The sequence below is a fragment of the Dipodomys merriami genome, unplaced genomic scaffold (genome assembly GCF_024711535.1).
Source record: "Dipodomys merriami isolate MVZ:Mamm:240054 unplaced genomic scaffold, mDipMer1.0.p SCAF_3, whole genome shotgun sequence".
Lineage (NCBI taxonomy): Eukaryota > Metazoa > Chordata > Mammalia > Rodentia > Heteromyidae > Dipodomys > Dipodomys merriami.
Genome location: NW_027204492.1, coordinates 101,558,956 through 101,572,270, shown reverse-complemented (window position 1 = coordinate 101,572,270; position 13,315 = coordinate 101,558,956). Strand labels below are relative to the sequence as shown.

At 43.0% G+C, this 13,315-nt stretch overlaps 1 protein-coding gene and 1 long non-coding RNA gene across 2 annotated transcripts in view; one reads left to right on the top strand and one right to left on the bottom strand.

The window, feature by feature from the left end:
* LOC138840423 (uncharacterized) overlaps window positions 1–13,315 on the bottom strand; it is a 96,815-nt gene that overhangs the window by 53,801 nt on the left and 29,699 nt on the right. The gene's annotated exons all lie outside the window — the stretch shown is intronic.
* On the top strand, window positions 1,203–11,927 carry LOC138839691 (melanoma-associated antigen B2-like). Its single transcript, XM_070039267.1, has 3 exons — window positions 1,203–1,285; window positions 5,802–5,837; window positions 10,687–11,927. Exon 3 carries the CDS (start codon window positions 10,692–10,694, stop codon window positions 11,709–11,711), a length of 1,020 nt encoding a protein of 339 aa, XP_069895368.1. The 5' UTR covers window positions 1,203–1,285; window positions 5,802–5,837; window positions 10,687–10,691; the 3' UTR covers window positions 11,712–11,927.

Genomic DNA, 13,315 nt, shown 5'->3' with positions numbered 1-13,315 from the left:
GCTCTTTTCAGAAATAAGGGATAGCAACAAAGAAAAAAAAAACCTCTTGTGTCCCAAGTTGCTGTTCTTCTTAATGTACTTATAATGTACTGTGTGATTTTTTTTGTTTCTTTTGATGTTCTTCCCCTATGGTATAACCCCTGTTGTCAGTGTATTTTATTCTGGTGTCCTGCATCTTGTATATACGTTTTTTTCTTATTTGGGGAGGGGAAGGGAAATAACAAAATGCTGAAATAAGGATACAGGATGACCCATTGTAACAATGAGATGTACAAGACAGTATGTTGAAAGCGAACTTTACAACTTTGGGGGGGGGCGAGGGAGGAGTTGGGGAAGTGGAGAGGAAAGGGATGGTAGGGGAAATATAAAGGAGGACTTAATGCTCGATAGGAAATGAACTCATTACCTTGCTGATATAACTGTAACTCCTCTGTACAAGTATCTTTACAATAAAACTATATATTTAAAAAAAGGAAATAAGGGATAGGTAAAGTCATAATAGAAAGGGTTTCATGCCTACAGATTTTGTTCTTAAGTCTGAGGCACCCTAAGCAGAGTTATGAGGCTGAACAATTCCTCATTTCCTCTTGGAGAGTCTCCGGGAGGGGAAAGCTTTATCTAATAGTGACCTTGGTTCTTCAGCATGAGGAGTCTTGGACAAACTGGAGTTAAGATGAAAACGAACAGTGCTAATCAAATGACCAGTTTTCTGAAGAGGGAGGCACCAGAAGCCTGAAGACTTGCCAAGCCTGTGATTACTTTGTAGCATAACTGGACTTCGAGTTTAGGGACTGAAGAAAGTGCGGGCTATGTATGTTTGAGTCAGGATGCCTTGGCTTAGTAAAGGGAGGAATTCCCGGACCCGCAGGACCTCTCTCCTCCATTTGAAGTAGTAGGATCTGTTCCTAGATCACAGAGTTCTCTGCCTTGTTCTCAGGCCTGCAAAGTTAAGCTAAGAGTACTGCTTGTGGAATGTGTACATGTCTTCTGAAAGGCCTGAGCCAGGTGCAGGTGCAGGTTTGGATACTATGTAACTCCTGTTGGAACAGGGAGAAATTTAAGGCTCTGCTAACTAGCAACCACCAGACAACAAAACAGCGGAGGGGGGGGGGGCGGCCTTTAAGACTTCGCCCCTGCTGCCAGCCTTAGAGACCCCAAACAGCCTTTTGCCGCCGGATGTGGTTCCCCTTCACTTCCTCCAAGAAGGCTGGAGGGGAAGGGAGCGATCGGCGCAAGGTCTGGTCAAGGAAATAATTCTGAATCCTAGAAGTTCGCTTGAGTTAAGGTAGGATCCTTAATATGTTTTCTGGAGATCATTCCCCATTGCCTCTGATAAGGAAAAGCGCCTCCACTTGGTTCCATCTCCTGGGAGAAATTCTTCGTGGCAAGGGGGTGGGGAGTTGGCCTGAACACATTTTTAAAATGGCGGAGACCATGCTTTTGAAGCTGGGCATGGTGGCGCAGATTTTAAATCCTAGTTACTGGAGAAGGTAAGATACTCACAATTCTATTTTGCTGAGCTACATAGCAAAATCTGATTTTAAAAAACAAAATCCTTGAAAAAAAAAACGTGGCGGGGGCTATTTCTTCCTGATACACCGATTTGCTAACATATTCGAGGAACCACATTCAGTCCTTTGCACTACTAAATAAGTAAATAACAAAACAAAAAAAAATATGCGTGCAGTTCAGTGGTAAGTTCTGTTCCTGAATTTTCGGGCCTTGGGGAATTTTTTTTGCATTCCATCTGAGTGCGGGAGGGGGGGGTGGGGAATGGGGGATGCGGGGGGGGGGGGGGAAGGGAGGGGGATGGGGGGTGGAAGGAAGGGGGAGGGGGAGGGGGGAGGGGAGGGGGATGGGGGTGGAAGGAAGGGGGAGGGGGAGGGGGGAGGGGAGGGGGATGGGGTGGAAGGAAGGGGGAGGGGGAGGGGGTGGAGGGGAGGGGGAGGGGGGTGGAAGGAAGGGGAGGGGGAGGGGGTGGAGGGGAGGGGGATGGGGTGGAAGGAAGGGGGAGGGGGAGGGGGTGGAGGGGAGGGGGAAGGGTGGAGGGGAGGGGGAAGGGTGGAGGGGAGGGGGAGGGGGAGTGGAAGGGAGGGGGAGGGGAGGGGAGGGGGAGAAGGGAGGGGCTGGGAGAGTTGGTAAGAGAAAAGAAATCATTGTAGCAAATGTCAGGACCTAAGTACAGTGCCTACTAGTACAAAAAATAGGTGGCTGAGAATGCTATTGCATGCCTGGCCCTGGGTTCAATCCCTAGCCCAAAGAAAGAGAAAAAAGAGAGTAAAAGAACAAGAAAAAGAAATGGCAAGAAGGCATGCATAGCTTAAGTGTTAGGTAAAGCACTTAGCTAGAATGAGTCAGGTTGAGATTTGATTGCAGACAGCAAAAAAAACAAAACAAAACAGCCGGGCGCTGGTGGCTCACGCCTATAATCCTAGCTACTCAGGAGGCTGAGATCTGAGGATCACAGTTCAAAGCCAGCCCGGGCAGGAACGTCTGTGAGACTCTTAACTCCAATAAACTACTAGAAAACTGGAATTGGCACTGTGGCTCCAGTGGTAGAGTGCTCACTTTGAGCTAAAGAGCTCGGGGCTGGGAAGGTGGCTCAGTGGTAGAGCGCTTGCCTTACATGCCTGAGGCCCTGGGTTCGATTCCTCAGCACCACATAAGCAAAAAGAAAAAAGCCGGAAGTGGCACTGTGGCTCAAATGGTAGAGCGCTAGCCTTGAGCTGAAGAGCTGAGTGACAGCGCCCAGGCCCAGAGTTCAGGCCCCACGACCGGACCAAAAAAAAAAAAAAGCTGAGGGACAGTGCCCAGACCCAGAGTTCAAGCCCCATGACCCACCAAAAAAAATAAATAAAATAAAATAAACAGGGCTGGGGATGTGGATTGGTGCTGGGTTCTTTTCTCACGTGCAAAAAAATGCTAGGTTCAATTGTAGGACACAAAAAAAATCCAAAAAGGCAGGGGATATAATTCAGTTACAACATCATATGCCTAGTTCACAAAAGGCCATAAATAGAATCCCTACCACAATTTTTTTTATTTTTTAAAAATTGTTTTTTTTTTTTTCATGATGGTACTGAAGCTTGAACTTGGGGCCTGAGCTCTGTTCCTGAACCTCTCCGTGCTCATGGCTAGAGCTCTACCACCTGAACCACAGGGCCACTTCCGGCTTTTTCTGTTTATGTGATACTGAGGAATCAAACCCAAGGTTTCATTATCTGAATTAGGGAAGGGAACAGGAACAGCAAAATGGTGAAACAAAGGACAAAGGGTAAACCAATGCAACAGTAATACAAGACAGTATGTTGGAAAGGAACTTTACAACTTGGGGGGGGCATTGAGGGGAGGGGCATTGCAGGGGAGAGAAAATAGGAGTAAATGAGGGAGGAGTTAAGATTGTTTGACAAGAAATAGACTCACTACCTTACATATGTAACTGTAACCCTTTGTACCTCACCTTGACAATAAAATTAAATTTAAAAAACATATTGAAAAATGAGGGAGGGGTAACAAGTTTGACAAGAAATGTACTCACTACCTGACTTAGGTAACTGTAACCCCTCTGTACATCACCTTGACAATAAAATTTTTTAAATAAAAATGTATTATAAAGTGTTTATACAGAGGGGTTACAGTTACCTAAGTCAGGTAGTGAGTATATTTCTTTTTGGACAATGTCACCCCTTCCCAATTTCCCAGTTTTACCCTCCTCTAGCATAGTAATTAATAATAATAATAATACCTTGGCAATATATCTGAGTGGTGAATGTTTATCTATTATACACCAGACCCTGGATTCAATCCTCAGTACCTCAAAATATCTACTGGGGGAGGAGGCATACTCTTGCAAAGTACTGTGTTCAAAATCCACCAGCACAGCCAGATGCCAGTGGCTCAAAACTGTAATTCTAGCTACTCAGGAGGCTGAGATCTAAGTGTGGAAGTTCAAAGGCAGACCAGGCAGAGATGTCTATGACAATCTTATCTCCATTTAACAAAAAAGCCCAAGTTGCTGCAGTGCTGGTCTAGCATGTTACAGGCCCTGGGTTAAATCCCCAACCCCACATACACACGCATGCACTCATGCATGCACAGGTGTGCCCAGAAAGCCTAAATGGAGTGGCTCAAGTGGTAGTACTTCAATACCATGATCCAGGATTGAGTTTGACTGCCAGCATCAGTAAAATCACAAACCTAGACATATGGCTCAGTGGTACAATGCTTTTCTCAAATGCAATTTTTCTGAGTCTAACAGTACAAAAAATGGGGCAGGGGACACCAGAATCTGCCTCCTGCCCATTCTTTATAAAGATTGAAAATGGTGTCTTCATCTTTGAATTTGGGGCTTACTGAACACTAGATAAGAGTATAATATATCCCAAACTCTTTTTTTTTAAAGATATTATCTCCAGGCACTGGTAACTCACACCAGTAATCCTAGGTACTCAGGAGGCTGAGATCTCAGGATCATGGTTCAAAGCCAGCCCTGGCAGGAAAGTCCCTTAGACTCTTATCTCCAAGTAACCACCAGAACACTGGAAGTAGCTCTGTGACTCAAGTAGTAGAGCATTAGCCTTGAGCTGAATAGCACAGGGACAACACCCAGACCCAAAGTTCAAGCCCCATGACTGACAAAAAAAAAAAGATATTCTCAATATTTCTTTAGTTGCTAGAGAATGAATGAACCCATAACCTACCTAGGTAATGGTATAGCACTGAGTCAAATACTTACACTTTGTTTATTGGTGGTGAGGAGCTAGAGAATGGTTTCTTGAGTGCATAGTCACAGAAGGTGCCAATCTTCCAGGTTTTAAATGGGATTTTAAAACAGTACCTGGGATATGATATGCTAGTACTTCACCAGTGCGCCAATTATTCCATCAGCCCCTTTTCCCCCCTTTTTTGTAGTGATGGGATTTTAACCCAGAGTGGAAAATAGTAAGAAAGAGTTCTCTGACTGAGTTATGTTACTCAGCACTTCTTTTTCTTTAGCCAGAAAGTGGAACAAGTGCCTGCCAGGCTCCTTGACATGGAGAAACTTTTCTAAAACTTATTGTGTTTATGTATGTATTTCTTTATTTATTTTTCAGTATGAGATGTGATTGGCAAAGGCTAGGCAAGGGCTCTATAACTTCAGACAGGCCTCAGAATTATTTTTGTTACATCGTGTTGGAGATGGAATCCAGAGTCTGGTATATGGGGGCAGGAGCTCTAGTACCAGAAAACCTTAGTAGCTCTTGGTTTTTAGGTTGGGAACTGCTACAGAGTTGGTTATGGCACAATGAATGATATGAAAGGGGTCCATACATAACATATTTGATAATTATGAGGAATGAAAATAGCCTAATACATGATAGGTTAATACTCAGTCCCTTAGTAGCTTCCACAGTTTTTCTTTTGTTCCCCAGTTCCCCTTTCCAGGTATAGGAATATTTGAATTTTTTCTATTCTGGGCATTAATAAGAGAACCTAGTAGGTTCTCTTAATCAAATATTCTTAGCACTGAGTCAAATCTAGGGAACTAGGGATTGAAATTAGGGCTTGTCACATGCTACTCCAGCATTATACCAATGAGCTCTTATGCGCTTTTTGTGTGGGAATAGGATTGAACGCAGGCATTGGCATATGACAGGCAAGTGTCCTGCTACTGTGACATAAATCAGCCATTTGAGTGCCAGAGATTATCCAAAAGGCCTGGTAATATTACAGATCCCTGATGTTGAAACATATACCCCTGACTTATGTATATATGTATGTATGAATCTATTTTTGTTTATTTATTTATTTTTATTTTGTAGTGGTGGAGATTGAACCCAGGAGCTGGCACTTGTGAGGTAGGAGCTTTACTCTTAAATATGTGGTATTTTTATTTTTTAAAAAATTAAGTTTTTAATTGTGAGAATACTGTACAGAGGAGGGGTTGCAGTTACATGAGCAAGGTAATGAGTATCTTTCTTATCAAGCATTGTTGTCTCCTCCTTTGTTTTTCTACTACCATCCCTTCCCTCCCACCTCTACAACTATACTTGTAAATAAAAGCCATCACCTCCCATTGTCACAGTGGTATGGATGGAAAATAGGGACTCCTAGCCAGGCGCTGATGGCTCACACTTGTAATCTGAAGTGAGGAGTGAGATCTGAGGATCCCATTTCGAAGCCAGCCCTGGCAGGAAAGTCTGTGAGACTCTTTATCTCCAGTTAACTATCAAAAATTTGGAAGTGGAGCTATGCTTCACTCAAGTAGTAGAGTACTTGAGCAAAAAAGCTCAGAGACAGTGCTTAGGCTCTGAGTTAAAGTCCCAAGACACACACACACACACACACACTCTCTCTCTCTCCCCCCCCCTCTCCCTTTCTCTCCTTTTTCTCCCTCTTCCTCCCCCTCTCCCTCCCTCCCTCCCTCTCTCTCTCCCTCCCCCCCTCCCTCCCCCCCTCACACACACACATACATACACACACACACACAAGAAAATACCCACATCTCTAACACTTTTATGTGATTGAAGGATACTGTGATAGAAATATGTTTCTTCTGTTGATTCTCATCCCCAGAAACCCTCTTGTTTCTCTGAAGATCCTTTGGATTTGATCCAGGGCCTTAGTATTCTGGGCAAGTATCTTATCACTAAGCAACATTCATAGCATTGTTTTTATGTGTGTATTTTGTGTGTGTGTGTGTGTGCGTGCGTGAGTGTGGTGCTAGGGATTAAACGTAAACCTGGCACATGCTAGACCAGGGCTCTACCATTTAACCAGTGCCTTTTGTAGTGCTTAATATACCAGTGAACAGAATTCTGGTTCATTTTGTTGAGGAGGGAGATACTGTGGGTAAGTCTCAGTGATTGAGTACATGCCAGCATCTACAAGCCCTGTTTCAATATTCATCACTGGAAAAAGAAAAACAACCTGGGAGTGTGTTAGCCTTGCCTACCAAGCCCTAGGGCATAGATCTAGTTTCAAGCATCTCACAGCCCAATAGACAAGGCATGGATGTAAATTACTAGTATGCTTGCTAGGTTGTAGGTTCAATCTCTAGCACCTAAAGGAAAAGTGTGGGCTGTGGATTTAACTCAAGGTTAAGTGCTGGTCTAGCATGCACTGGATGCAAGGTCCAATCATAACCACTACATAAAGGCTGGGAATGTGGTTCAGTTGTAGAGGTTTGCCTAACATGTGCCATGACTTGTTTTGTTTCCTTAACATCTAAGAAAAGGGAGGAGGGAATTTAACTCAGTGTTTGCTTTACGTAGGCCAGGTCTCCATCACAGCAATACACCAACAGTACCACACTAATAATAATGATGTCTTTGGGCATGGTTCACACTCTAGTATCTCCCCACCCAAAAAAACAAAGGTTGGGAGTATTGCCCAATAGTAGTGCTCCTACTTTTAGTATGTTCCATGCTCTGGGTTCAATCCCCACCACTGCAAAATTAAAAAGTACTGGGAATATGGCTCAGTTGTTGTGGTCTTATCTAATTTGCTAGCCTTGGATCCAATCTGTAGCATCCATCTCACACCTAAAGGGCTACGTATGCTGCTCAGTGGTAGAACACTTGCCTAGCATATGCTATGATTATTTCTGCTTTCTTTTTGTCAGTCATGGGGCTTGAACTCAGGGCTGAGCACTGTTCCTGAGCTCTTTTTGCTCAAGGCTAGTACTTTACCACTTTGAACCACAGCTTCACTGCCCGTTTTCTGGTGTTTAATTGGAGATAAAGGTCTCACAGCCTTTCTTGCCTGGGTTGGCTTTAAACTGTTATGCTTAGCCTCTTGAGTAGCTAGGATTACAAATGTGAACCACCAACCCCTGACTCTAATTCTTGAGTACATTCTTCAGTATACTTGCCACCAAAAATCATTTGGGGAGCAGCTCAGTAATAAGAGTGCTTGCATAGCTTAAACCAGGCCCTAGATTTATTCTCCAGCACCTTCTACTTCCAGTCCCTCAGGAAAGAACCAGGAGTGTAGCCCCATCATAGCGCACTTACCCAGCATGTGCCAAGCCCTTGGTTCAAGCTTCACCACTTCATAAAAAGGTCTGGGGTAAGGCTAAAAGAGCAGAGCCTTTGTTCACTATCTGCCAGGTTTCAGTTTAATCTCCATCTCCACAAATAAAAGATTCTGGGAATGTCCCTCATTGGTGTAGAGTGCTTACAAGCATGTACCAGGCCCTAGGTCCAATCCCCAGTACCACAAATGAAAAGGGGCCAAAGATATGGCTCAGTGGTAAGACACTTGCCTGTCTCATAACAGGTCCCAGGCTCTACTCTCAGCTACAAACAAACAAACATAACTTGGAGGTGCTAGAGATGTGGTTTAGTGTTTGAATCTTTCCTAGCACATACCAGGTCATGTTTTCAATACTCAGTCCAGCAAAACTAGCAATCTTTTGGAGCCTTTGGATCTGGAGCCCATGCCTACCATACCCAAGGCCCTGGTACAAACTACAGCATCTCCCCCCACCCAACAAAGAAAGGCAACTGATATGGTTCAGACTTTTCTAACATATGCTCCATCCTCATACAGCAAATTAAATTGATTGATTGATATATAAGGCTAAGGATTCATCTTCGTGGCAGTAGTAGAGGTCTGGTCTAGCATGAATGTGCCCTTGGATTTTTTTTTAACAATTGGAAAAATGTATTGTGGATATGGTTTAGTGGTAGAGAGCTTTCCTAGCATACCTCCACATAAAAGGAGTCTAGATATGTGTGGTGGAATGCTAGCCAACATGGAGGAGGCCCTGGTTCAATCACCATACCACACACACACACACACACACACACACACACACACACACACACACACACACACACACACACACACACACACACACACACACACACACACACACACACACACACACACACACACACACACACACACACACACACACACACACACACACGAAGGCTGGGCATGTGGCTCAATGACAAGCCAAGCCCTGGGTTAGATCTCCAGTACTTAAATAAAAAGAGTGTGTTAAGGATGTGGCTCAGTGATAGAAAGGTTTGCCTAGAAAGCACAGGCCTGTCATTCATTCATTCCCAGTACTATGAAGAGGGGAGAGGAGGGAAGGAGAGGGGAGGGGATGGGACTTGACTTAACCTCCAGGGTCTAAAGACGTTAAACCTTGTATCGGAGGTACACATCTGCTGTTAGCATTAAGAAACTCATGACAGAGGTGACAAGCTGGGATGGACTCTCATTTCCTTAGCAGGTTGTCTCAGAAGGGAAAGGCTTGGCCTATTAGAATATGCCCAGTTAAACAAAGGGATCTGGTTCTTAAGAGATGTCAAGTATGTGACACTGAGGGATGATGAGGGGACCTGTTCCAGAATAAAGGAACCACTTAGCTCCCCACTCCTACTGTGATATTTGGACATGATTGATTACCAGTCACTGTTTCCAGGCATTTTGAGCCCCAAAAAGCTTAAGAAAAGACTGTCACTTTGAATATCTCCCTTACCTCTTTTTTTGTCACAGCATTTTTAAATTTTTCTTTTGTTTTCTTTAAAAAAATTTTTTATTGTAAAGATACTATACAGAGGGGTTCCAGTTACATGAGTAAGGTAATGAGTACATTTCCTATGGAGCATTGTTACTCCCTCCTTTGTTTTTCTCCTGCCATCCCTTCCCTCCCCACTTCTCCAATTCCACCTTCCCTCCCCAGTAGTTAGTAAAGTTCATTTTCAAGATAATATCTTGTGCATCTCACTGTTACAATCCTTACCCCCTTTTTAATTTAAATTTTATTGTAAAGGTTATGTACAAAGGGGTTAGTTACATAAGTCAGATAATGAGTACATTTCTTTTTGAACAGTGTTACTCCCTCCCTCATTTTCTCCCACTTTACCTCTCCCCCACCCCGTGCTGTAAAGTTCATTTCCAAAATAGTGTCTAGTGAGTATCCCTGTTGCTTGTTTCACCCTTTGTCCTACCATTTCTGTGATTCTCTTTCCCTTCCCCAAATCATCTAAACTTGTATACAAGACAAAGGGTACAGAAATAAAAAACAGTGACAATAGGGAATAAACCAAAGGGGAAAAAAAGAAAGAATAAAGACCTTTATTTTAGCCCTAAGGGAAAAAGCCTTATTTTGAAAATATAGCAACAGTGAGTCAAAGGGGTGGTGCTAAACCTGACATGAAGCCAATATAAGGTGCTGAAGAAGGCCTAAAGACCTTCAGTGAGCCCAAGACAGAAAGGACTTAATGTCCACTGAATTCCCAACACTGTCTGCCCCCTGCTGGGAAGTGGATTGAAGCTCCCAGAAGTTTTCCTTCTCATGAGTGACAGAAAGCCTTAAGCTGTCAATTGAGAATAGCTCAGGTGAAGCTACGAGTTGATAAGGTAATCCAGAGAACTAACAAGGTCTCAGTGTCACAGGGGCCTCAGTGCCTGCTGTGGCCTTAGTAATTCAAGGCAAGGTCAAAATGGCTTCATAGTTTCTAGGGGGGAGTCTTAGGAGACAGGATGACCAGGAGAATAGAAGCCCCATGGATTCTAGATAGAGCATTGCTTTCATGCAGACCTGCATGGAGGATTGGGGGAAGAGTTTCATTAAGGCCAAGAGGTCTCTCCTTACTGTAGGTCCTCATAGATTCTCAGTTTGCCTTTGCAGCTATCCCAGGCAACTTCCTTGCTATTCACACTTTTTTTTTCTGGCCCTGACCACAGCCATCATGCCCCGGGGACAGAAGAGTAAACTCCGTTCTCGTGAGAAACGGCGCCAAACCCGAGATGGGCCTCCTCAGAATTTTGAAGATGCTCAGGCCACTACAGCAGAGGAAGAAATGGCTACCTCTTGCTCCGGTGATGCTGCTTCAGGCACCTCAGCCACTGGCTTTTCCCAAAAGTATCAGCAAGCTCCACCCAACGCTGTGGCTGCTGTAGGCATTTTACCCAAAAAGTCTGGTAAAGGTAGCAGGAGCAGAGGGGCAGAAGGTGAGCATACCTCTAAGGCTGCAGTGGCCAGGGATAGAGGATGGAAAGATCTGCTAATGAGGAAGTCAGGGCTGGTGATGCAATACCTGCTGCTCAAGTATAAGATGAAAGAGCCCATTCTGAAAGGGGAGATGATAAAAATAGTCAATAAAAGGTTCAAAGAGCACTTCCCTGAGATCCTCAAGAGAGCTTCTGATCGCATAGATCTGGTCTTTGGTCTTGAGTTGAAGGAAGTCAAGCCTAAGGGTAACTCCTATACCCTAGAAAACAAGCTCGACCTCAGCAACAATGAGAATCTCATCGGTGACTTGGGTTTTCCCAGAACCGGGCTTCTGACACCTCTGCTGGGTGTGATCTTCTTAAATGACAACTGCACCACAGAAGAGGAGATCTGGGAATTCCTGAATACCTTAGGAGTCTATGATGGTTGTGATCACTTCATCTTTGGAGATACCAGGAAGCTCATCACGCATGATCTAGTGCAAGAGCAATATCTGGAGTACCGTCAGGTGCCCAACAGTGATCCTCCTCGCTATGAGTTCCTGTGGGGTCCCAGAGCCCATGTTAAAGCCAACAAGATGAAAATCATGGAGTTTTTAGCCAGAGTTAATGAAGCTGATCCCACTATTTTTCCAGCCCATTATGAAGAGGCTTTGAGAGAAGAGGAAGAAAGAGTTCAAATTGAAACGACAACCAGCCATGGCACCAGTGCTAAAGCCAAATCACGTCGTAAGGTCAAGTCCAAGAACTCTTCTTAGTGATATCTGAGATAGAGTCTTCACGGTTTTTTTAATTGAAAGGCCTGCTAATTTTTGTTCATGTTACAAATTAGTAAGTCATTGATAAATATTTTTGTTTTACATTTTTCAACTGGTGTTCAATGCTTGAGAGTCAGAATAGATATAGTAAATGTTAACGGTTCACATTTATTAATGTTTGGCAAGCATAGTGTTAGGTGTTTTGTTGTGTGTGTGTGTGTGTGTGTGTGCATTTGTTTTGAAATAAAGATTTGAATTTATTAATGAGCTTTGGTGATAAAAAGAAAGCTAGCCTCATTGGAAGATGGAGATTCTTGGAAACATGAAAGACCCACAATAAGCAGAAGATAAAGGAAAACATTTAGCTCTTGTTTTTGCTTTACTCTACTTAGTCTTTCTTGTCAAACATATAACAGACAGACATATACATAGATAATGCTGATTTTATTCAGGAATATATGAAAAAATGAACCATAGAAATTACATTTCTTACTCATGGCTTACATTTTAGCCAAACATCTCCTTCTTGGGGAGTGTTCAAGCTTTGTTCTGGGGATGTTTAGTCAAAAGAGACTTAGCATCTGCTCTTGCAGTGACAGAATATAGAAAAATCTATCAATGTGAAAAAGAGTGGAATACTCTATTTCATAAGAAGGTAAAAAACAGGGTAAAGTGGGGACAAAGAGAAAAGATTACATAGTTTTCCTTGTCAAACAGAAAAACTAGGGAAAAACATTTTCTGTTTTTTTGTATATTTTTGTCTTAGGATTCTGCATATTCTGTGACATCTCCTGGATGATAAAGTTTTTCAATCCTACAGACATGGATGATAACATCTCAGGTAAAGATAATCATATTAGCAAGTGTCAGGTTGTAGTATCTACACAAGACGGATACTACCACAGGTACTTTTGTATACATTAGATATCTTCCTAATCCTACAGGTAAATTCTGTCAAACTTACTTCTCAATGGAGAGCTTGAGGCTTACAGAGTTTGGTAATGTGCCAAAGTTCAGATGGCTAGCAATGTGGTAGGATTGAGACTGGACTCTTTAACTAGAGCCCACACTAATCCTAAATTGAGGCTATACTCTTGTCTTTTAGGTTTTTTCCCCTTAGCACTCCAACATCTGTTTTAATAGATTAAAAAAAATGGCCTTGTGCCACAAATATTTTAGTGGACTGCATAAACTGGAGCAATAAGATTACAAAAAGTAATTGAAAAGCATAAACAATGAAAGAGAATTCAGTGATAGAATGATTGTTTACATTTACAGTACTATATAACCTCAGCTTATGTTGTGCCCCTGCCCTGTGTTACAACATCCTCTCACATCACTTCTAGGACAGAGATCCATTCTCTACAAGGTTTGAAGAGGAGAAATTACTCTAGAATGTGCAGGAATAGACATTTCCCTGAAATTATTTAATGCCAGAGACAGAACCAAGATAAATCTTTGAGATGCCAACATTACATGTTTATGTAGTTGGTCTGGGAAGATTAACACCCCCAGAATATGGAGCATGTCACAGAGAGACCAGTCCCACATAGTCTGAGAAACAGGTAGTTTGAGACAACTGTCAGTCTATGCATCTCCTCAAA